At 47.3% G+C, this 26,253-nt stretch overlaps 1 protein-coding gene across 1 annotated transcript in view; it reads right to left on the reverse strand.

Moving 5' to 3' along the window:
• The window catches only part of PLEKHG4 (pleckstrin homology and RhoGEF domain containing G4), a 181,144-nt gene that overhangs the window by 39,316 nt on the left and 115,575 nt on the right, over positions 1-26,253 (reverse strand). Inside the window, 1 exon segment of the mRNA XM_038368060.2 lies at positions 23,773-23,964. Within this exon segment, the coding sequence (XP_038223988.2) occupies positions 23,773-23,964 (192 nt within the window).

The raw sequence follows: 26,253 nt of genomic DNA on the forward strand, positions 1-26,253 counted from the left end.
ACTACGGTGCTAATAAGCGATGGTCACATAAACACCACCCTATATCGGAAACCTACTGACCGCCATTCCTACCTACATGCCTCTAGCTTTCATCCAGATCATACCACTCGATCCATTGTCTACAGCCAAGGGCTACGATATAACTGCATTTGCTCCAACCCCTCAGACAGAGACAAACACCTACAGATCTCTATCATGCATTCCTACAACTACAATACCCACCTGCTGCAGTGAAGAAACAGATTGACAGAGCCAGAAGAGTACCCAGAAGTCACCTATTACAGGACAGGCCCAACAAAGAAAACAACAGAACGCCACTAGCCATCACCTTCGCCCCAACTAAAACCTCTCCAACGCATCATCAAGGATCTACAACCTATCCTGAAGGACGACCCATCACTCTCACAGATCTTGGGAGACAGACCAGTCCTTGCTTACAGACAGCCCCCCAATCTGAAGCAAATACTCACCAGCAACCACACACCACACAACAGAACCACTAACCCAGGAACCTATCCTTGCAACAAAGCCCGTTGCCAACTCTGTCCACATATCTATTCAGGGGATATCATCATAGGGCCTAATCACATCAGCCACACTATCAGAGGCTCGTTCACCTGCGCATCTACCAATGTGATATATGCCATCATGTGCCAGCAATGCCCCTCTGCCATGTACATTGGGCAAACTGGACAGTCTCTACGTAAAAGAATGAATGGACACAAATCAGACGTCAAGAATTATAACATTCAAAAACCAGTTGGAGAACACTTCAATCTCTCTGGTCACTCGATCACAGACCTAAGAGTGGCTATCCTTCAACAAAAAAGCTTCAAAAACAGACTCCAACGAGAGACTGCTGAATTGGAATTAATTTGCAAACTGGATACAATTAATTTAGGCTTGAATAGAGACTGGGAATGGATGAGTCATTACACAAAGTAAAACTATTTCCCCATGGTATTTCTCCCTCCCACCCCACCCCCCACTGTTCCTCTGATATTCTTGTTAACTGCTGGAATTAGCCTACCTTGCTTGTCACCATGAAAGGTTTTCCTCCTTTCCCACCCCTGCTGCTGGTGATGGCTTATCTTAAGTGATCACTCTCCTTACAGTTTTCAGAGTAGCAGCCGTGTTAGTCTGTATTCGCAAAAGAAAAGGAGTACCCGTGGCACCTTAGAGACTAACAAATTGATTAGAGCATAAGCTTTCGGAGCTACAGTTCACTTCATCGGATGCATTAATGCATCCGATGAAGTGAGCTGTAGCTCACGAAAGCTTATGCTCTAATAAATTTGTTAGTCTCTAAGGTGCCACGGGTACTCCTTTTCTTTCTCCTTACAGTGTGTATGATAAATCCAATTGTTTCATGTTCTCTGTGTGTGTGTGTGTGTGTGTGTGTGTGGTGTGTGTGTGTGTGTGTATATAAATCTCTCCTCTCTGCTTTTTCCACCAAATGCATCCGATGAAGGGAGCTGTAGCTCACGAAAGCTTATGCTCTAATAATTTGTTAGTCTCTAAGGTGCCACAAGTACTCCTTTTCTTTCTCATAATCAAATTGTCTCTTCTTCCAATGAATGCAAGTTTCCTTGAAGACAGGTTCAACTCCTAAATTTTCTGCCATTTCTTTGGCAGCAGTGATGGCATCTTCAAATCCGTTGTCTCTGTAGGCCACAACAAAATCGAGGCAGCTTCTCAACAAAATTGTAGTGTTCGCAATGTCCATTGACTGAGTTTGTAATGACTTGCTAACAACATTTAGTTGGAACAGGATATCGTGCCAAACCACAATTGAGACCAGAAATTTGAAGTCAGTGATCTGATTTGCCAGGCTTTGTGCCTCATGTCAGATTTTGGCCTAGGCTTTACTTGACTGTGCCAATTCCATCAGGTCACCATAAACCTCATGGTACCTCACTGGCCTTACGCTGTCAATGCAGCTCTCCTAGTGAGAGTTATTTAGTCGGGCTTCACGGTCAGTTTTGTAACATTGTCTGCGAAGATCTTCCACCTGATAGTTGATACTGAAAACAAGATGTGTATCCTTGCGTACTCCGAAGAAAGATACTGAATTTAAAGAAGATGATGCTGCATCTGACACAACTAGGTTGAGGGAATGGCAGCCATAAGGCATGAAGAAAGCTCTTGGATTCAGCGCAAGATGCCACTGTTTCTTCCCGTAATGTTCACACCGTTGTCATAGCCCTGGCCAAAGCGGTCCTGAAGTTTTATTTTATTCTCATTCAAAACATTCATAAACAGTCCTGTTAGGCCTTTTCCAGTAGAGTTGTCCCCAGACCGAAACAGATAAAATGGTCCTTTACTTGGATACAGCCATCCTCGTCATCAACAAATCTTACTGTAAATGACATCGTTCGCAGTGTGACTTTACAAGTGTCCGCTTCTGCTCATTTATTCAAAACGTCATATTCTCTATTTTGCCCGGGCCTGTTCAAATTGTACAATCATACATTCTGTTTTCCCTTTTGTGCTAAGAACAAAAACAGCATCTCGAGCCCGGCCACCCCCGAAGCCTGGCACCCCATGCAGGTCGGCTGCCCTAAGTACGAGCCTGGTACAAACCTCCAACATGATTGAGGAGGTGTCTGGAGTGAGAGACAGAGGCACATCAACCACTCAGGCTCCCTCGTCAGAGTTGAAGAAAGCACACTGCTCCCAGGCCCTGGAGAACCTTCCATCCCAGGGAGTAGTGAGGCTGATGCTGAAGGGTCATGCTTCTGAGCCTCTGAAGCAGAAACAAATGACTGTACAGGGAAGATCAAAGAAGGTGACAGCAGAAACCCAGGAAGCCACAAAGGACTGTCTGCGTCTCTGCTGAGAATGAAGCATAGGCTGAGAGTCTACTGGTGGCCTTGTGTCTAAGCACCTTGCCACTAGTGATCAGCCTCAAGGAGGATGGCAACAAAAAGCTGCTTGTAAGTCCCAGGCCGCTGTGGCTCTGACACTGCCTGACCACTAAGTCCCCTGGCCCCTGTGATATTTCCACATTGGGAAAGGGAGGAATGGGTAGGAAGGGGTCAGCTGGGAATACTGCTATCGATACATTATTCGCAAAAAGAAAAGGAGTACTTGTGGCACCTTAGAGACTAACAAATTTATTTGAGCATAAGCTTTCGTGAGCTACAGCTCACTTCATCGGTTGCATTTGGTGGAAAATACAGAGGGGAGATTTATATACATACACAGAGAGCATGAAACAATGGGTTTATCATACACACTGTAAGGAGAGTGATCACTTAAGATGAGCCATCACCAGCAGCGGGGGGGGGGGGGGGAAGGAGGAAAACCTTTCATGGTGTACAAGCAAGGTAGGCTATTTCCAGCAGTTAACAAGAACATCTGAGGAATAGTGGGGGTGGGGTGGGGGGGGAGAAATACCATGGGGAAACAGAAAAGGAGTACTTGTGGCACCTTAGAGACTAACAAATTTATTAGAGCATAAGCTTTCGTGAGCTACAGCTCACTTCATCGGATGCATTTGGTGGAAAAAACAGAGGAGAGATTTATATACACACACACAGAGAACATGAAACAATGGGTTTATCATACACACTGTAAGGAGAGTGATCACTTAAGATAAGCCATCACCAACAGCAGGGGGGGAAAGGAGGAAAACCTTTCATGGTGACAAGCAGGTAGGCTAATTCCAGCAGTTAACAAGAATATCAGAGGAACAGTGGGGGTGGGGTGGGAGGGAGAAAGACCATGGGGAAATAGTTTTACTTTGTGTAATGACTCATCCATTCCCAGTCTCTATTCAAGCCTAAGTTAATTGTATCTAGTTTGCAAATTAATTCCAATTCAGCAGTCTCTCATTGGAGTCTGTTTTTGAAGCTTTTTTGTTGAAGTATAGCCACTCTAGGTCTGTGATCGAGTGACCAGAGAGATTGAAGTGTTCGCCAACTGGTTTTTGAATGTTATAATTCTTGACGTCTGATTTGTGTCCATTCATTCTTTTACGTAGAGACTGTCCAGTTTGGCCAATGTACATGGCAGAGGGGCATTGCTGGCACATGATGGCATATATCCCATTGGTAGATGCGCAGGTGAACGAGCCTCTGATAGTGTGGCTGATGTGATTAGGCCCTATGATGGTATCCCCTGAATAGATATGTGGACAGAGTTGGCAACGGGCTTTGTTGCAAGGATAGGTTCCTGGGTTAGTGGTTCTGTTGTGTGGTGTGTGGTTGCTGGTGAGTATTTGCTTCAGATTGGGGGGCTGGTCTGTAAGCAAGGACTGGTCTGTCTCCCAAGATCTGAGAGAGCGATGGCTCGTCCTTCAGGATAGGTTGTAGATCCTTGATGATGCGTTGGAGGAGTTTTAGTTGGGGGCTGAAGGTGATGGCTAGTGGCGTTCTGTTGTTTTCTTTGTTGGGCCTGTCCTGTAGTAGGTAACTTCTGGGTACTCTTCTGGCTCTGTCAATCTGTTTCTTCACTTCAGCAGGTGGGTATTGTAGTTGTAGGAATGCATGATAGAGATCTTGTAGGTGTTTGTCTCTGTCTGAGGGGTTGGAGCAAATGCGGTTATATCGTAGCGCTTGGCTGTAGACAATGGATCGAGTGGTATGATCTGGATGAAAGCTAGAGGCATGTAGGTAGGAATAGCGGTCAGTAGGTTTCCGATATAGGGTGGTGTTTATGTGACCATCGCTTATTAGCACCGTAGTGTCCAGGAAGTGATCTCTTGTGTGGACTGGTCCAGGCTGAGGTTGATGGTGGGATGGAAATTGTTGAAATCATGGTGGAATTCCTCAAGAGCTTCTTTTCCATGGGTCCAGATGATGAAGATGTCATCAATGTAGCGCAAGTAGAGTAGGGGCATTAGGGAACGAGAGCTGAGGAAGCGTTGTTCTAAGTCAGCCATAAAAATGTTGGCATACTGTGGGGCCATGCGGGTACCCATCGCAGTGCCGCTGATTTGAAGGTATACATTGTCACCAAATGTGAAATAGTTATGGGTGAGGACAAAGTCACAAAGTTCTGCCACCAGGTTAGCCGTGACAGTATCGGGGATACTGTTCCTGACGGCTTGTAGCCCATCTTTGTGTGGAATGTTGGTGTAGAGGGCTTCTACATCCATAGTGGCTAGGATGGTGTTTTTAGGAAGATCACCAATGGACTGTAGTTTCCTCAGGAAATCGGTGGTGTCTCGAAGATAGCTGGGAGTGCTGGTAACGAAGGGCCTGAGGAGGGAGTCTACATAGCCAGACAATCCTGCTGTCAGGGTGCCAATGCCTGAGATGATGGGGCGTCCAGGATTTCCAGGTTTATGGATCTTGGGTAGCAGATAGAATACCCCAGGTCCTGGCTCCAGGGGGTGTCTGTGCGGATTTGTTCTTGTGCTTTTTCAGGGAGTTTCTTGAGCAAATGCTGTAGTTTCTTTTGGTAACTCTCAGTGGGATCAGAGGGTAATGGCTTGTAGAAAGTGGTGTTGGAGAGCTGCCTAGTAGCCTCTTGTTCATACTCTGACCTATTCATGATGACGACAGCACCTCCTTTGTCAGCCTTTTTGATTATGATGTCAGAGTTGTTTCTGAGGCTGTGGATGGCACTGTGTTCTGCATGGCTGAGGTTATGGGGTAAGCGATGCTGCTTTTCCACAATTTCAGCTCGTGACGTCGGCGGAAGCAGTCTTGTAGAAATCCAGGCTGCTGTTTCGACCTTCAGGAGGAGTCCACCTAGAATCCTTCTTTTTGTAGTGTTGGCAGGAAGGTCTCTGTGGGTTAATATGTTGGTCAGAGGTGTGTTGGAAATATTCCTGAGTCTGAGACGTCGAAAATAGGATTCTAGGTCACCACAGAACTGTATCATGTTCGTGGGGGTGGAGGGGCAAAAGGAGAGGCCCCGAGATAGGACAGATTCTTCCGCTGGGCTAAGAGTATAGTTGGATAGATTAACAATATTGCTGGGTGGGTTACGGGAACCATTGTTGTGGCCCCTTGTGGCATATAGTAGTTTAGATAGCTTAGTGTCGTTTTTCTTTTGTAGAGAATCAAAGTGTGTTTTGTAAATGGCTTGTCTAGTTTTTGTAAAGTCCAGCCACGAGGAAGTTTGTGTGGAAGGTTGGTTCTTTATGAGAGTATCCAGTTTTGAGAGCTCATTCTTAATCTTAATCATGGGGAAACAGTTTTACTTTGTGTAATGACTCATCCATTCCCAGTCTCTATTCAAGCCTAAATTAATTGTATCCAGTTTGCAAATTAATTCCAATTCAGCAGTCTCTCGTTGGAGTCTGTTTTTGAAGCTTTTTTGTTGAAGGATAGCCACCCTCAGGTCTGTAATCGAGTGATCGGAGAGATTGAAGTGTTCTCCAACTGGTTTTTGAATGTTATAATTCTTGACGTCTGATTTGTGTCCATTCATTCTTTTACGTAGAGACTGTCCAGTTTGACCAATGTACATGGCAGAGGGGCATTGCTGGCACATGATGGCATATATCACATTGGTAGATGCGCAGGTGAACGAGCCTCTGATAGTGTGGCTGATGTGATTAGGCCCTATGATGGTATCCCCTGAATAGATATGTGGACAGAGTTGGCAACTGGCTTTGTTGCAACGATAGGTTCCTGGGTTAGTGGTTCTGTTGTGTGGTGTGTGGTTGCTGGTGAGTATTTGCTTCAGATTGGGGGGCTGTCTGTAAGCAAGGACTGGCCTGTCTCCAAGGTTTTCCTCCTTTTCCCCCCCTGCTGCTGGTGATGGCTCATCTTAAGTGATCACTCTCCTTACAGTGTGTATGATAAAACCCATTGTTTCATGTTCTCTTTGTGTATATATAAATCTCCCCTCTGTATTTTCCACCAAATGCATCCGATGAAGTGAGCTGTAGCTCACGAAAGCTTATGCTCAAATAAATTTGTTAGTCTCTAAGGTGCCACAAGTCCTCCTTTTCTTTTTGCGAATACAGACTAACACGGCTGCTACTCTGAAACCTGTCATGATACATTATTGATTTCAAACAACCAAACCATCCTTGGCCCCTACGAACTGCACACAGCTACTGTATGAAAGCACTGTTACCCTCGCCACTCTGTGTACTTGCTACACCTGTCTGGTCTTACCCCCTGCAAGCTCTCTGGGGCAGGGACTATCTCTTACTAGATGGCTACATATGGCATCATGAGGCTTCAATCTGGTTGGGGCCTCCAGCCACGACCACAATGTAACTAACAATCAGCATTTCAGATGGGAGTTTGAAAAAACGTTCTGGCAGGCGGGTGCTTTGGTGCTTTACACAGAAATTGGGAAAGGGCTTGGCACAGCTCAGTTCAGTGCTGTGTGTAGGGTACGGGAGGTCTTTCCTTGGATCTCTGCTCCGGCACGGCACTGACAGTGCAGCAGCAGAGATCCTAGGAGAGCCCTCCTGAATGCTACATGCAGCATTGACCTGAACTGTGCTAAGCACCTGCCAGGTTTTTATATAAAGTGTAACACATAGGGGCTTTCTGAAACTGGCCTCGGCTCCTCCTACAGTGGGGTCCTGCACTGCATTTATCTCCAGCAATCAGCTGCCAATGCACTGAACTCAACAGAGTTGGGACCCCACAGACTGTCATTCTCTGAAAAGACAATACTCACAGTGCAAGCTTTCAGAGCGACGGAGCACACAACAGAGCGAAAGCCAAAGAAAATGTCTCTCTCCCTTCTGTCCCCAGCAAACAATCTGCTGGAGAAAGCACTCTGCGTTTACTCCGAGAACGATTCTTTGTATTAAAAAACCCAATCATTCAAACCCATTCCCTCACAAATCCATGCCACACCTGGACACTAGAATTTGTCCACAGCCACAACAGCAAAGTGTCCTTTGTCATGTTTTGCAATATGGGAAACCCAAGCTGATGAGACCTGCTGTCTGGAGATTACACCCCACTTTAATAGTTCTCAATGATGCCATGAAAAAACAATTTTAGACTGAAAACACTTGCATGTTATCCAGACTTGCAAGTGACCATCACAACAAAGCAGCCCATACACAAACAAAGAAAACCCTGCACCTCTGCTAACTCAGAGCGATTAGTTACACTAGAAATTGTTTCCGTACAGCCCTCGGCTTCTAATTTGCTTTGGGTCTGCTTTGAATTTCCCTGTGACAATAGCAGTGAGTCTCTCAGGCAGCACATTAACAATGCCCAGCCGAGAGACAAACTTCAGGCCACGTAGGCAGCAAATTACTGAGTGATTAAATTTGAAAAATAACCCTAATCCTACCTTCATCTCTCTCCAGAGGGGATCCATACTGCGGCTGAGCGCAAATCCTCGTGCCGAGTGCCATCATCCATTGCAGTCAGGCTGGAGCAATGGCGCCCAATTAGTGCACCCTACCAACTCTGCTATTCACAAGCAAATGCTGCTAGCCTAAATACCAGATGGACAATCCCTGGTAACTAGAGAAAACAAGGTGGGGGAAGGGCCCCTTAACTTCACACTAAAGCTACTGAAGCGAGCGGGGAACACCCAGCACTGGGCACTGGACACGCCACCTGTATATTAACACTGCAACAATAGCAGGAAAAAATGTCCCCACTAAAGAGATATTGCACGGCAAGGCAAGAAACTAACTGCCCCCAAGTACACAAAGTGTTTTGGAGAAAGCCGATTCTGATCTTTCATGGGGAAAGGAAAGCAAAACCCCTCTTCCACATCCTAAAACAAAGATGTCCAGTCCCTTCAAAACATATGATGGAATTCACAGAGATGGAATTCACCTGTGACCTTTTCATGTGTCAGAAACCAGATATTTCATAGGATAGTCTCTCATAGAAGGCTCATCATAGCCTGTCAGTTATGAGTAACTTCCTCTTTACACAGATGATTCATTCATCTACTACTCCGCTCCCCGCAAATGAAGAATTTTGCATCCCCACACTGAATTTGGAGTTCTGTCTGGGTTAAATTAACTAGCAGAAACTGAACAAACCAAGATCCTATCTTACTCCTGATATATATCTGGTAAAAAAACCCCTAACTAAGGAGATCAGATCTTCAGGCAATGCTGCAGGAGAGATGTACACATTTGGAGTAGAGTGAATTGCTGGGTCGGTAACATGGTCTCCTCATCCCCTCTTAGTAGGGGAGATGTTGACACTAAAATTACTAGCCTGCCTAAATCCAGCCATCCTGCTCATCTTCTGAGCTATTATGATGATGATGTATTGTTTGCACTACGTACGTGGTCTCACCAGGCACCCGGACTCCCGCCCCCCACCCCAGTGCTCGTTGCTGTACAAACAGAACAAGAAGCTGACAATCCAGGTATAAGGCAAGAGGCAGCAGAAAGATGCAGGCACCAGACAGACAAGGACGTACAAGGGAACAATGAGGCAGTATTGACCAGCATGACAGGCCATGGTCTCAGCACACCAGTGGACTAACAATTGTCAAGTGTTTTGTAGGCATCATGACAAAGGAGAGTTTTAAGGAGGGATGTGAAGGAGGCAAATGAGGTAGCTTTGTGGATGTTTACAGGGAGCAGTGTGTGAGGGGCAGCATGGGAGAAAGCATCATGGTGCTTGTTTGAAAATTTAATAAGTGGGCGATGGAGCCTGGCATCATGGGCCAATCGGAGGCAGGAGTTGACTTCTTGATAGTTATGACAGTACCCATCCTGTAGCCACAATGGGCATATCCATCCATAGTCCACTGGCCATTTCCCAGAAAACATGCCTGCCCTTAGTCAGCAAACCCACCCCATATCAGCAGTTGTGTGTTCCGCTATGGCCATGTAATCACATAAAGACATGAGCTGGCCGATCCATGAGATGGGTGATTTTACCAGGGCTAAACAAGGAGAGAAGCTCTCCTTCCGATACCTTTGTGTCACCACCTTTGTGCACTTTTATAATGTGCAGACAGAATAAAGTCCAGTTCAGTGACGTATCATACTTGGTGCTTTAAAAGGGACAGTTGCTCAAAGCTGAAAACAGTTATGAGCCAAATCAACGGGGAGAAAGAATTGACTCAGAAAAATGTAAATGATAATTAGGAAGCAGATAACTTGCCTTCAAGAGTTTTAAAAGACCTGACTGAGGAGCTCACTGGGCTGTTAATGTCGCATTTCAATAAGTTTTGAAACACTGGGGAAGTTCCAGAAGACTGGAAGAAAGCTAATGTTGTGACAGTATTTGATAGACTCAAGGCACACAATGTATTTAGCTTAAGAAAGAGAGGGTTAAGAGATGGATTGATTACAATTCGTAAGTACCTACACGGGGAACAAATATTTAATAATGAGCTCTTCAGTCTAGCAGAGAAAGGTTTAATACAATCCAGTGGTTGGAAGTTGAAGCTAGACAAATTCAAACTGGAAATAAGGTGTCAATTTCTAACAGTAAGAGTCTCCATCACTGACAATTTTGAAATCAAGTTTGGATGTTTTTCTAAAAACTGTGCTCTAGGAATTATGTTGAGGAAGTTCTCTGGCCTGTGTTATGCAGGGTGTCAGACTAAATGATCACAATGATCCCTTCTGGCTTGGAATCTATGAACCTATCACTGACTCACTTTAGGATATGTGGAACTGAAGCGAACCACCACTGCTTTGAGGGGGGGTTGGGTACACAGAAGGTCTGTCAATTCTTTGGAGTTCATTGTCTTTTAAAAGACTAGAAACAGTCCCACCAGTTTAGAAGCAAGCTAAGACTTGGGATAGCCACGGGAATGTGGCTGGAGACAGCAGGAGACATGGTTTGGGACCTGGGACTTTAATCGGACATCCCAGCCTGTATAACTAGGCCTTTGATATGCAAATTGGAGCCTTGTGAGCTACACCCCCTCTGTCCAAACTGGGGAGGGTCAAGCTCCATGGCCAGATTGTCGATTTGTTAAATTCCCATGCCCTGGCGAAGTGGACTTTGAGTCTCCTGGAGCGAGTAGCAGATGCCAACAGGTGAGCATTCCTGTGAGTCCCACTCACATTGCAAAATCATGGGGAAGAACATCTTCCAGAGAGTGTAGTTTGATTCCATGAATAGGGTACTTGACACAGTCCAGGAGAGGCCGTTGTCAGCAACAAACTCAACCGGGGGGTGGGGGGTGAACTCCTCGATGGGTTTCTTGTGAGTGAAGCTGAGAAATCCCTCAGCCCAGAGAAAAGAGAGGATGCTTTACTGCCATTGGGGAGGTGGCTATAAAAGTTCTGATTTCCTGCATGTTTAGATTCCATTTTGCTCAGAAAGCTGCAAGTCACTGACTTTCACAGACGCAACTATGTTCTGTACAAGAAGGGAGGAATGGGGGCACCTGGAAATATTTACATTGAGGATCTCAACTGACCTGAAAGTTTTGGGGAAAAGAAGCCGCAAGGGCAGAGGGGTTCAGATCTTTTGCAGTGTATCAAGGAGTCTGAAGCTGGATCTACGTGAACTAAACAAGACATCATATAGGCAGTCCTGGAAATGTACAGATAATACCAAGCAGGAGGTGAAAAAGGTAGCCTGGCTACTGAGAAGAGATGTGCGTTGGCCGAGAACCCTAGCTACTTCTGCTACTGAGCAGATACCACCACAATCTCCTCTCCCCATTAGTCTCCAGGTGCAGGGGGAGTGGACCCTCTGTGAGCTGCAAGAGGCCCACAGAGCAAGATTCAGTCAGTCCTGGAAGAGAAGCTTTGAGAGAGGGAGGCAAATGGAGAGGGGGGCAAATGGGGGAGCAGCGGCAGCAGACACTTGGGATCAGGTTCGTGATCAAGTGCGAGTCACGGGAATTTTGTTCATGCGTTTTGCTGCACTGGAAATGTCAGGGAGCGTCTTCTCTAGGTGTGTGGTCTGACTGAGCAGTTGGTCATTGTGAGGTGTGGGTGCTATGATATGTGCACCAAGACTGCCTTAACCAGAGACTTCCTTGTTTTCAGCTGTTAGAGTTGCTTGGGTGTAGCACCTCAGCACCCCTGCCTGTAATGCAGCGAGGTCTTTAGATGGTGGGTTAAATAGCACTCAATGGACACAAACTGTTAGTCCCAAATCTGAGCCATGCAGCACAAGGACAAAGAGAAGCACAGAACATTGTGAAGTCTCTAACTACAAGCTCTGCTAAGACAGGAGAGTGGCAATGAGTGAGCAAAGGCTTATTTCCTTTGGGATGTCAATTCAGCAATGCAGCTCAGAACAGATCACCTTGAGGAAACAGCCTGGAAGCTGATGGAGCTGACAATGAATTCTTGGAGGAAGATCAACACTGCAGAAATCTCTGGTCGCTAATTTGGCAAAACATAATGCCCTTGATGAGCTGTGGCAGGCTGGATTTAATCTTTCAATCATTCCTTTTTGTTATAAATCAGAATCACTGTATAGAGAAAAGTCTTAGAACTCTACATACAATGCTCCATCTTGTTAAACCCGAGGCAGGGCGTTTTCTACCAGGTCAATAACTTTGTCAGAGACAGTCAACTTTAGCAAGGAGGTTTATAGGCCTTAGAAGAGAACTTTTCCAATAAGAACCAGAGGGCAGAAATAGCTGAGAGCTCCTATTGCGTGGATCAACCTTCCACCCCCAAGCCTGTTCACTCAGCAGCACTGGGTATAATAGTAACTGACTTTCGAACCCACCTTGGAATGGACCCTTTACAAGAGATGACAATAAAAGATGACAATAAACCACCTCAGAGAGGACATCTCTGTGGGATGCCTGATTTTACAAGGAAACACAGACTGTAACTGAGGGACATGACAAGAGAGAAAGAGAACCTGAAACCAGAAGCTGTCTCACAGAGATGCTGCCTGGCTAAGAGGGGAGAAAGAACCCAAGGTGACTCCATCTAGATGAGTTTTGCAGACTGCAGACTACAGGCGTTATGCAGACTACTTATTTTATGTTAATCTGATCTTTTTTCTCTATCCTGAGTAAATCTCCTGAGTCTCAAGCAGCTGCTAATTAGACCCCCTGAGTCTCAAGCTGCTGTTTGGGACTTTCATGCAGAACACCCTGAAGAGAGAACATCATCCACTGATAAGCAGAGGTAGAGGGAGAGCATGCTACATGTTTATCCCACTGTGGATTCTTGATCAAAAGGCCTGGTGTCAGAGGCCACGCGTGGGGGTGTGTCCCCATTTGTAGCCATTACCCTCGTGGGAATAAGGCTTAATTGCTGAGTTTCTTCTTTGACTCTGTGCTTTTCACTGCCACTGTCTTTGGTTCTCATCTAATTTACAGAGCTGGGAACCTGATCTTCACACATAGGTGAGGTTTTTCGTAGGAGTGGGTGGGTGAGATTCTGTGGCCTGCATTGTGCAGGAGGTCGGACTAGATGATCAGAATGGTCCCTTCTGACCTTAGTATCTATGAATCTATGAATAAAGACAAGTAACTCGAAGGCTGATCTAGCCTCCTGCATGCAATAAAAGGTGGCTCAGAGTTTGAAAACTCTACGGTTCATCTATAGCAGTGGTTCTCAACCAGGAGTACGTCTTCCACAGTGTACATCAGCTCACCTAGAAATTTGCCTGGTTTTACAACAGGCTACATAAAAAGCACTACCAAAGTCAGTACAAACTAAAATATCATACAGATAACTTGTTTATACTGCTCTATATACGATACACTGAAATATAAGTACAATAGTTATATTCCAATTGATTTATTTTATAATCATATGGTAACAATGAGAGTCAGCCATCTTTCAGTATTTGTGGGCTGTGACACTTTAGTATTTTTATGTCTGATTTTGTAAGCAAGTAGTTTTTAAGTGAGGTGAAACTTCGGGATACCCAAGACAAATCAGACTGCGGAAAGTGGTCCAGTGGTCTGGAAAGGTTGAGAGCCACTGATCTATAGCACTTCTTGTCTTTGTGCCTAGGGGGAAGGGCTGAGTAGCGGATAGCAGTCCCCTCACTGCAGCCAGAAGCAGAAAGCTCCTTCTCTCATTCAGTAGCTGGAGGTGCTGAACCACTAAATGTAGCAGGGGCTGCTAGCTAGAGCAGGGGTTCTCACAAGAAAAATTTTGGTGGCCTCAGAGTGCAGCCACCAACTCTTGCTGGTGGCCACTCTGACAATTTTTCCTAAAATACTTAATTAACTTCAGGAAAAACAAACAACTATGCACATATCCATGTCCAAATCATAGTAATTTATTTATGTAGAGTTTTTTTTCAGACTCAATAACAAAAATAATGTACAGTTGTCTCTATTCGTTACTGGACCTAAAAAGAATAGAAACAAAATAAGGTGCTTTGCACGTTCTTCTCTTTTTTTGTTGTTGTTTCTTTTGCTGTTTTGGTGGTTGGCTTTTTTTTTTTTTTTTTTTAAAGCCTTGCTAGCTACTACCTCTGCTCCTGTGAAAACTGATATTTGTAGGTTTGTTAATATCACGTTTCACAGCAGACTTACTCAGCCCTGGCAAGCCGGGGAACAAATTAAGCTCTGAATGGAGAAGTGGGGAGGGAGGCAGCAGGGGCCATGGGTGATGGGGTGGTGGTGAGCCTGGGGCTGGAGCCCAAAGCCCCGCGGCCAGGAGATAAAGCCCGAAGCCCTGCGGCTGGAACTCGAAGGCCTATGGCTGGAGCTGCTGCCCAGCGCTCCAGGGCTGAAGCCGGAGCCCACTGCCCCGGGAAAGGGGGGGAAAACACACACTGGCTGCCTGCTCCTCTGGTGTTTGTGGCTAGAGGCTGACAAGAAAGATCCGCAAGCCTGGTGGTCTAGGACATCTCCTTCCCATTTTCCAGCAGCAGAATGAACTGGGTGCTGGTTGTCTCACCAGCGAGATGCCCCTGAAACTTGCTGGTGGGGACTCCAAGTCTTGCTGTCCATAATGTCCTCTGGTGAGGGGCTCCAGTCTTCTGTCTTGGAGGAATCTGGTTAATTTTTCAAACCCTAGTTTTCAAATTCCAAAATCTAGATAGCAAGCCCATCCCCTGAAACGGGAAAGAGCATTCACTCCACAGGTCAGCCAAGCCCCACACAATTGAAGCAGCATGGAATGAGCAGCAGGACCAAGTCACAGCTTTCTGCTGCCTTACATTGTCCACAACCAATCAAACAAAGCCATGCAGCAAAAGGGAGCCCCTCGCCAGGCGCAGGGACAGCCTGCACTTTCTAACTTCTTATGCCAAGGGTTTCCGAGGCACCCAGTGATCACAGCAGCTACATTTACACTAGAGTGCAAAGATCATAAAGCATTTGCAAATAAAGGGAGAATTCAGTTCACATTAGTGGGTTTGTCACAGCTTTATTAAAAGACAGAGAGTGCAACTTGGGGTTTCAGAGAACATGCAAACGCACCCACATACGGAAAGTCCTTTGGATTCTGTCTGAACACAAAAAGAAAAGGAGTACTTGTGGCACCTTAGAGACTAACAAATTTGTGTGCTGTCTGAACACAGACAGCACACAAGCTTCACCCTGAATACACACTGACAGATCAGTGCACATGAGCTACTGAATGGAAAGCCTTGTTCTCAACCGCCTCAATCCAATGGCATGCTGGACTCTTGGTACTTACAAGAGCATTTTCAGTGTCTGTTTGCTGCTGAAAGCAGGGGAGAATGTATTTGATTCAAAGGGAAAATGCAAGGAGAGCTGTAGAGAACTGCTCCTGAGAGCAGAGTCTGGCCCACATGCAGCTGTGTGAGCTGATGTCAGCCAGGGCCCCCGGGCCCCGTTTCGGCCCGTAGAAGGAGTGACACTTGCTGGCAGATGGAATGTACGGCCACATTAGCATTCCTACAGGGACAATGGGGAGGAGCTGCCATATAGATTACAGGCTGGCTGTCCCTCCCTCAGTCACAGAGGGAACAGGAACCACCTTCTCTTGCCAGGCCTTTGTTTGCTGACTCACAAAGGAGAGTGCTGTCTGTTCTCAGAGTCCAAGACATGAGAAACCCTGCATGAGGGGGGTATGTCACAGAAGGGGCTACTCACACACACAGGGGATGGGGGCTCCCAGACCAGGGAGGTGGGAGGGAAGGGAGCACTGCAGCAGACAGGCCACCAGGTGGGGTTGGAGGATGCTTTCCATGCACAGCAGAAAACTCCAGCGGAGAGAGCTTGCTGTGCACGTGAGACAGAGAGAACCCAGCTGTCTTGGAGGGCTGGGAGTCTCCACAAGACAGAGTCCCGGAGAGAATCCTGGTGGGGTGGGAGGCAAAGGATCCTGTGACAGAACAAACCCCACAAAGGATCTGACTGGGAACCCAGAGAGTACCATAGAGGTCAGGCTTGGTGGGGCAGACAGAAAATGCACACGTATCTCCCTTGCAGAAAGCCTCTTACTGGCCCTTCCTCCATCAGGGCAGCACGTGTCCTATCCCTCCTCCAGCCCAGTCTCAAACATCCCAAGCAATGGGATGCCCACAGCTTCCCTTGAGAGAGAGAATGCAGGAGAAGCAGGGGGAGCACCCACTCAACTGAAAGCAGTTCTCCCCGCTGAATTGGTTAACTCCCCGAACCTTCAGCAAGGGACAAATGAGCCACAATCTTGCACAAACCCTCAGCATGCTGGAGAAAACCTTGGCCTGGAGCCTTTGGAGTTGGGGGTGGCTCACGGACCCATGGAGGGATCTTTTCAGCACACAACAGAGGTTTTGTTCATGCTAAATCCAAGCTACATATGAGAGTAAGAAGTTCCATGAACGGAATGAGGGGGAGCAAAGACAACCAGGGAAACAATTATACTTAGAGACATAAATGTAGAGAGAAAAAACTTAGAGAGTGTGAGAGACAATTTCTCATAGTTCACAAGGAGTCCTGGAGCTTGGAGTGACGGAATGATGGATACAAGTGTTACCTCCTGAATCTGAGGCAGTGAATGCGTTCGTGGAGCCTCCTCAGATCCAGCACAGGACGAAGACCCTTTCGTCTCTGGAATGAGGAGATACAAGGAGTAGAAGCCTCTTCCTCTGTATTCCTGAGGCACTTTCTCTATGGTTCCTAGACAGAGCAACGAGGCCATGGCTGACTGTAAAAGGCTCTCACAAGAAGGATCCCTGAAGAGGGATGAGGAAAGGGGATGGAACTGGATAGTATAGCTATGAGTAACGATATCTATCACTCATTTGTCAGTGGTGATGCCCAACCTTGCCCCGTGGAACAAGGTGAGGTGGCTTCCAAAAGCAGCACTCATTCAGCTGGTCTTGGTGCAGCTCTCAGCTGAGCTGGCAAATTTGCCGCCATGTGGACAGAATGATGTGCGTGGTGGGGGTTGGGGAGGGTTGATGTGCTCTACCATATCTCGGCCACATCTTGGACTGGCTGTGGTATGAAGGTGTCCCCTGTCTCTGTTGGTGTTGCTGATGGGGTGGTATGTTTTGCGGTATATCCTAGATGTGTGTAGATTCACAGGGGCTGTAGGGCTGTCTTGGCGTCCTTTAGCGAGTGTAAGGGACTGTGTTTTCTTGTTAAACTGCTCTGTTACCTCAAATGGGGCCCACACTTCATGAGGAATGCCTGGAGCCCTCATAGTCACTGTGCACTCCCAATGTGCAGAAAGAATAGCAAATATGGCAGGCAACCAGCTTGGCTTAACAGAGAAATATCTGGTGAGCCTAAACTCAAAAAGGAAGCTTACAAGAAGTGGACAGATGACTAGGTAGGAGTATAAAATATTGCTCGAGCATGCAAGGCTGTAATCACGAAGGCCAAAGCATAATTGGAGTTGCAGCTAGCAAGGGATGTGAAGGATAACAAGAAGGGTTTCTACAGGTATGTTAGCAACAAGAAAGTCAGGGAAAGTGTGGGACTCTTACTGAATGGGGGAGGCAATCTAGTGACAGAAGATGTGGAAAAAGCTGAAGCACTCAATGCTTTTTTTGCCTCAGTCTTCACACACAAGGTCAGCTTCCACACTGCTGCCCTGGGCAGCACAGTATGGGGAGGAGGTGAGTAGCTCTCAGTGGTGAAAGGACAGGTTAAGGACTATTTAGAAAAGCTGGACATGGACAAGTCCGTGGGGCTGGATGCAATGCATCCGAGGATGCTGAGGGAATTAGCTGATGTGACTGCAGAGCCATTGGCCATTATCTTTGAAAACTCGTGCGATCGGGGGAGGTCCCAGATGATTGGAAAAAGGCAAATATAGAGCCTATCTTTAAAAAAGGGAAGGAGGAGGATCCGGGGAACTACAGACCGGTTGGCCTCACCTCAGTCCCTGGAAAAATCATGGAGCATGTCCTAAGGAAACTATTTTGAAGCACTTGGAGATGAGGAAGGTGATCAGGAACAGTCAACATGGAATCACTCAGGCAAGTCATGCCTGACCAACCTGATTGCCTTCTATGATGAGATAACTGGCTCTGTGGATATGGGGAAAGTGGTGGACATGATATATCTTGACTTTAGCAAAGCTTTTGATACTGTCTCCCACAGTATTCTTGCCAGCAAGTTAAAGAAGTATGGGCTGGATGAATGGACAATAAGGTGGATAGAAAGCTGGCTAGATTGTCGGGCTCAATGGGTAGTGATCAGTGGCTCCATGTCTAGTTGGCAGCCGGTATCAAGTAGAGTGCCCTAAGGGTCGGTCCTCAGGTCGGTTTTGTTCAATATCTTCATTAATGATCTGGAGGATGGCATGGATTGCACCCTCAGCAAGTTTGCAGATGACACTAAACTGGGAAGAGAGGTAGATACGCTGGAGGGTAAGGATAGGATACAGAGGGACCTAGACAAATTAGAGAATTGGGCCAAAAGAAAACTGATGAGGTTCAACAAGGACAAGTGCAGAGTCCTGCACTTAGGACGGAAGAATCCCATGCACTGCTACTGACTAGGGACCGAATGGCTAGGCAGCAGTTCTGCAGAAAAGGATCTGAGGACTACAGTGGACGAGAAGCTGGATATGAGTCAACAGTTTGCCCTTGTTGCCAAGAAGGCTAACAGCATATTGGGGTGTATTAGTAAGAGCATTGCCATCAGATCGAGGGAAGATTATTCCCCTCTATTCGGCACTGGTGAGGCCACATATGGAGTACTGTGTCCAGTTTTGGGCCCCCCACTACAGAAAGGATGTGGACGAATTGAAGAAAGTCCAGTGGAGGGCAATGAAAATTATTAGGTGGCTGGGGCGCATGACTTACAAGGAGAAGCTGAGGGAACTGGGCCTATTTAATCTGCAGAAGAGAAGAGTGAGGGGGGATTTGATAGCAGGCTTCAACTACCTGAAGGGGGATTCCAAAGAGGATGGAGCTCAGCTGTTCTCAGTGAAGGCAGATGACAGAACAAGAAGCAATAGTCTCAAGTTGCAGTGGTTGAGTCTAGTTTGGATATTAGGAAAAGCTATTTCACTAGGAGGGTGGTGAAGAACTGGAATGGGCTACCTAGGGAGGTGGCGGTATCTCCATCCTTAGAGGTTTTTAAGGCCCGGCTTGACAAAGCCCTGGCTAGGATGATTTAGTTGGGGATTGGTCCTGCTTTGAGCAGGGGGTTGGACTAGATGACCTCCTGAGGTCTCTTCCAACCCTGATATTCTATGATTCTATGGTAGCCATGGATCTAGTCAGGGTGTCAGCTGCGTTCATTAAGGCTTGTAGGCAAGTCTTTGTCACTAGCTTGTTCCTCTTTTACAATGTTCTTAAACTCCTGTCTAGCCTGGTGAGGCAGTTTGACTGATGACTAGCATCACTCTGTCCCATGTTAGAAAACTGCATTTGGCTAGTAGGGTTTGGAAATTAGCTAGAGTGATGTAGAGGAACGGGACTTTCTCTCAAACAGCTCCAGTTGTTTGGGATCTTTACCTTTCAGTGGATCTTGGCCAAGTTGGGATTACTTGAGATCTGGGTTTGCGGGGTGAATAAAAGTATTAGAACCCACAAAGTGGCACCTGCATGGACACAGATGACGACTTTCCTGCCTGGGTGAATTCCACATCCCAGGCCGCTGCTCGGTTTACCTTCCATTCTCCACTTGAACCAGAAATCACAGGACTCAAGCACTGCCTCCTAGAACAATCTCTGAGAGTGGTGTCAGGCCCAGAAGAGTCAGACTCGAACATCCCTATTCAGGTCAAAACCTGACCATCCAGCACTCCATCCAGCAGTCAGGCAACTCCAAGACTTGGGCAGAGAAGTCAGCACCAAGTGAAGGAGTGTAGGTACAGACAGCTCATGCAAGGGTTGACAGCAGATACAACACTGCTAGTTTCTATCCTGCTGGAACAGGTGGTAAGAGGAAACCTGGGGGGGGGGAGGGGGTCGTGGGCCTGCCCTGCCCTGCCCTTTGTGCCCTCGTGATAGAGCATGAGGAGGCAGGGGGCAAGTGCACAGCCTCATGGGTGCTGCTAAAGAATCTGGCTTTGTGCATTTGAGGCACATGTGCACCAACACTGGGATCCACATGGATACATACTCAGAGAAGCAACCCTCCCCACTTCCTTCCCTCAGCAGGGGCAGGATACGAAGCCTCCTCTTCCACTCAGCCCAGCACATGCCCAGCCTTTGTCAGGCACCAAGAACTGCTGTTATAAAGGAAGTACAGACAAGGGGAAACATTCAGCTTGGCCTTAGCTGCATCCTCTGAGGAGTGGGGAGGGAGAAGGAATCCAGCCAGCCCAGCCCCGAACTGCCTGCGGCCTGGCCACAGCTCAGGCTCTTTACCACACAGACCTTTTCTCCAACGGCTTGTCCTTGGCCTCTAACAAACCCTTCAGGCAATTCTGGTTTGCCCTGGGGAGGGGCTGCACCTCCTAACATGCATGTTGCAAAGGGCTCTGGGACACTGAATACTGGAATCATTCACCCACCCAACATTTAATGGCCTAAGTCAAGTCAGGACCGAGAGCAGGATCCAAAGGAAAGGTCTTTAGGGGTCTGCCAAGCAGTGAAGCACCTGGTGCAGCAACCAGCCTGCCCATAGGGGGCAGCACTACCCTCCTCTCACACCCTGCACCCAATATGCCAGGGAGCACTTGCCCACCACAGGAAGCCCTCAGCTGGGACAGCAGCCAGCCGATTTCCTGAGGTGGAATTCACCTCTCTCACTGGGCAGCAAGGTGTGTGCATGGGCCAGCCACACAATCCTTGTGGAAGCCTGAGCTCCATTCTTCTGGCACCCGCCATATCCTGCAGTATCAAGGAGACTCTCAAAACCACAGAGCATGCGGCCTGACTGCTCGCTTCCAGACCACATGATCTGGCACACTGCAGGATCTTTATGGGGAAGAAAACCAGGGATGCTGCTAATCTCAGCCTCCTGCCAACGCCCCATCCAGGCTCGGGCTTAACAAGAAGGCTTTTTCAGGGTCAGGAAGCCACCAGCAGGAGCAAAAGGTGGTTGTGTGAGATCAGAGAGGCCTGGCAATGGAAGACAGTAAATTAATTTAGACTGAAGTTCTGTTCTTCCCTCTCCACAGCAGACCATGCCTTTGACTTTGCCTTTGCTTTTGGCAGGCAGAATGGATTTGAGATAGAGATCTAATGTAATCATCTCATGAAACTTTCAAACTGTTCCGTCAAGTTTTGCATTCACCAATGCACCTGCAGCGCTTGTAAGATAAGCTTCTATTCACAGCCATGCTCTGCCTTGTGCATTGTTCAGCATGATTCTTTAGAGTCAGCTCAGCTGCAAATGAAACCCACACGCCTCCTGGGTGTGGTGTTCTGTCCCATCTATTGGCACTGAGACTTCTTAGAGAGAGATTAATGCGTCTGCCTTACAGCCTTAGCTAACAGCCACATGGCTTTTAGCTCATGTGGCAGAGGCTCATGCATTTAGCTCCAGAGGCCCCAGGTCCGATCCTGCCTGCCGACGACTGGGGTCTGTTGGTGTTACAAGTGGGGGCTCATCCGGGATTTCAACTGGGAAGTCTCTGAAGCTTGGGATGCGCTTCCTCAGCTAGGGGAAGTATGTAACCCACACACCTTCTGAGTGTGGTGTTCTGTCCCCTCTAGTGGCACCGAGACCAGTTAGAGAGAGATTGATGAGTCTGCTTTACAGCCTTAGCTAAGGGCCACATGGCTTTTGGCTCCTGCATTTAGCTCCAGAGGTCCCAGGTTCGATCCCACCTGCCGACAACCGAGGTCTGCCGGTGTTACACGGTGTTAGACATGAGTGTGCTGTACCACATCTTACAACCCATGCCACAGGCACTGCAGAACACTAGGCAAATGGGGATTTTTCTACAAAGGGACAGCATCTCCTTAGACACAAGCTACCTGGACTCTAAATAAGGGGCTAAACAAGTTTTTAAAGGGTACAAATGACAAGTTACTCATTAAATGGGTAAGGAAATAACGGAACATGGACTATATGGAACATCCTATGCAGTTCAGAATGGCAGAGCTCTTCAAGCCACGTCATCGCAGGTCAGATTGCGTTTAGCTGCTGCCCAACAAGTGTCGACAGTAGCAGTGGTAGTCTCCCCTAGGAAGGAAGGGTAGTGCAGTGGTTAAAATAAAGGACTGGGGGGCAGGAGATGTGGGATCCACTCCTAGTGCTGCACAGACTTCCTGGGACATTGGATCAGTCGCTGCCCTTTTCCATGCCCTGGTTTGCTCAGCCGGGAAGAGTGATCTGCAGCTAGAGGCTGCAGTCGTTATCCAACACCACACAGGACGAAGCATCGTTATCACTGGAGCCCTCAGACTCCTCTCTCCAGTCTCTGGATGCTGTTCTGTGATATCCTGGGGCTCCCTCCACAACACGGCCAGGATATTCTGTTCTCAGTGAACGCCTGTAACCTCCCCTCCATGACAGGAGCAAGGGCAGAGCATAGCCCAGGGTGGGGGACACACATGTGCAGAGACTGTCACCAAACAACCACCTTGTTTACGGCTGCACAGCAACATCCTGGGACACTTCCTCTTCGCCCCTTTGCGCTGGAGCCCGTTTCTGAATGTTTTCGGGTTTAGCAGAATCCACCCCCCACCCCCCCGAACACCTCTGGCTGCCAAGGCAATTCAGAGAGACGGCGTCTAAGCGGCGCCTACATCTGGTACAGCTTAACTGGAAGGGTCTGATTCTTTCTGGAATTTGAGAACTTCAGTACCCAGTGTTTGTACAACTGGGAAATAAATGGAACATGGACTCATTTGCCTTTTACGCTTGCCAAAGATTTTTAAATGTACATGGAAACTCTTACTGTTTCTGCATCGGCGACCTCAGAAACTAACCCGCAACAATCCCCCGATAGCAAGCAGGCCATGTTCACATCAAGGCAAAAGGGTGAGAATTCTGGGCACTCAGGGCTCCTGTACAATGTGCATGGCACATGGTCCCACCTCCTGATTTCAGGCCATTTGTTCTCACTCACTCCCTATGGGCCTCACCAATACAACCCTCCAGGATTGTCCTGGAGTCTCCAGGAATTAAAGACTAATCTTTAGTCAAATATTGTATCATGTGATAAAACCTCCCAGAATACAGCCAACCAAAATTGGCAACCCTACTCACCAGGAAGCTGCCATCACCCACAAGGTTCTGGGCACTACGTTCTCAGCCCTGGTTTCGTCGCATGGATTTGCCCAGAACAGAGAACTGGCTCTTTTTATGGTTGCAAATGAGGGAGCTGCATCTGACACATCAACACATGTAACTATCCACAACATGAAGTACACGGTATTCAGCAATATACCAGCACTGCCATGGCCTGGCAGCCTCCTCTGTGCTGAAAGGCAGGACACCAGAACTCTGGTCCCTTGGTCTCCAAGACAACTGCTGAAGGACCCTTCTATCCACTGGTGCTGACTGTAAGGATGTGCCCACCACACTGGGCCTGGAGGTTAGAAGAATTAGACCAGAGGAAAACTATGGGGTCTTCACCCTATTCCCCAGTGGAAATGTCCTTTCACGGGCACATACCTTTTCCCCTATTCAAAGCTCAGCGCTTCATTTCCTCACCTTGTCGAAGAATTCGTACAGCCTGACTGTCTCTCCAATCCGACTCCTGGTGTCATCCAGTCGGGTGCAGAACTCCTCCAGCTGATTTCTATATGTTTGCAGCTTGAGTCCATAAACGTGCAAGTCTGCAGAGGAAAAATCTTCCCACCTGTCCAGCTTCTTTAACACTTCCTGTCCCCTTCTACAATATTCCTGAAAGAAAATTTCAATTGTGGATCAGTGTGCTGCACTGGAGAGCTAGAAACGGAGACCATGGGAGACTTCCAAAGCCCCTGGGAACTATTAGGACTAGCTAAACCTAGCATGGCACAGAGATGCAAAATAGTAGCTCTCTCAGGCAATCATTCTTTATAAGCACCCCATTAAATTGTGAAGCTCAGATTAGATGCAGTGAATCTGTAGCTTTAGCATAAAAGGCCTTCATGACAACAGGCTACTTAGGGGTCAAGGAAATTGAAATGTTTCAAGAATCTAAAGTGAATTCAAAAAAATCCATGACACATTCTGGAAATTTCTGTAAACATTCCCATCCCATGCACAGATATATAACTTATCCACCGAGCTGTACGTACAATAACTGTATCGTAGGTGGCTTGAAAGCGGTGAGCTTTTCAGAGGAATTTGCCTGAGGAGGCAGCTGTGGCTTGGAGAATCTGCATCAGGAAGGTGTTTTATACATGTAAGCTCTGAACGAGCTCTCTCCTGACACCTAGTGATGAACTGGAGTGGGGAGGGGGAAAAGACTTTAGGAGAAGATAAAAAGAAAAGGAGTACTTGTGACACCTTAGAGACTAACAAATTTATTTGAGCATAAGCTTTTGAGAGCTACAGCTCACTTCATCGGATGCATTTGGTGGAAATGCAAATGCATCCGATGAAGTGAGCTGTAGCTCACGAAAGCTTATGCTCAAATAAATTTGCTAGTCTCTAAGGTGCCACAAGTACTCCTTTTCTTTTTGCAAATACAGACTAACACAGCTGTTACTCTGAAACCTAGGAGAAGATAGTTTTTGAAAAGACAAACCTACTCCGTCTAGGGCAGGAGTTCTCAAACTAGGGGTTGGAACCCCTCAGGGGGTCATGAGGTGATTACATGGGGGATTGTGAGCTGTCAGCCTCCACCCCAAACCCAGTTTTGCCTCCAGCATTTATAACAGTGTTAAATATATTAAAAAGTGCTTTTAATTTATAAGGGGGGGTCGCATACATAGGCTTGCTATGTGAAAGGGGTCACCAGTACAAAAGTTTGAGAACCTCTGGCCCAGGGGCACAGCAGATGGAGCTGCTTTACCAAATTATCAGTTCTGGCTGGTTTTGGGTTACAAGTCACTTCAGTTTTGAATGCAGGAGTAATGAAAAGTTGTTATCTGGATTGTAAGAGTAAAGGGCAGCAGAACTGTACTTACCATGCCCTAACTGAGGGAGTCCCCTAAGCTGAAAAGACGGTTACTCACTTTTGTAATTGTTGTTCTTTGAGATGTGTTGCTCATATCAATTCCAATTAGGTGTGTGCATGCACTGCGTGCACGGCCGTTGGAGAATTTTTACCCTAGCAACACCCAGTGGGTTGGCTGTGGAGTCCCCTGGAGTGGCACCTTCATGGCCTTATATATATACCCCAGCTGACCCAGTGCCCCCTCAGTTCCTTCTTGCCAGCTACTCCGACAGAGAGGAAGGAGGGAGGGTTTGGAATGGATATGAGCAACACATCTCGAAGAACAACAGTTACAAAGGTGAGTAACCATCTTTTCTTCTTTGAGTGCTTGCTCATATCGATTCCAATTAGGTGACTCCCAAGCCTTACCTAGGCGGTGGGGTTGGAGTGAAGTAGCGTGGGTTGTAGGACTTCTCTACCAAACAATGCATCGTCTCTGGCCTGCCGAACGAGAGCATAGTGTGAGGCAAACTTATGTATTGAAGACCAAGTAGCAGCTCTGCAGATCTCCTGGATTGGCACCTGGGCCAGGAAAGCCGCTGCCGAGGCCTGAGCCCTCATGGAGTGAGCAGTGAGAGGAGGGGTCAGGACCCCAGCCAGATCATAGCAAGCACGGATACAGGACGTGATCCAAGAAGAGATCCGCTGGGAGGAAACCGGGAGGCCCTTCATCTGGTCCGCCACCGTGACAAAGAGCTGCGTTGTTTTCCAGAACGGCTTTGTACATTCAGTGTAGAAGGCAAGAGCCCTACGAACATCGAGAGAGCGTAGCCACTGTTCCTGATGACTGGCATGCGGTTTTGGGTAAAAAAACAGGAGGGAGATATCCTGGTTGATATGAAAGGTCGATACCACCTTGGGAAGAAAGGCAGGGTGAGGTCGCAGCTGCTCCTTATGGAAGATTGTGTAAGGTGGTTCTGAGGTCAGAGCCTTGTGTTTGGAGACACGCCTCACCGAAGTGATAGCAACGAGGAAAGCTGTTTTCCAAGAGAGGTATAGGAGGGAACAGGTGGCCAATGGTTCCAACGGGGGCCCCATAAGTCTGG

This window comes from Dermochelys coriacea, chromosome 12 (assembly GCF_009764565.3).
Source record: "Dermochelys coriacea isolate rDerCor1 chromosome 12, rDerCor1.pri.v4, whole genome shotgun sequence".
NCBI classification, from domain to species: domain Eukaryota; kingdom Metazoa; phylum Chordata; order Testudines; family Dermochelyidae; genus Dermochelys; species Dermochelys coriacea.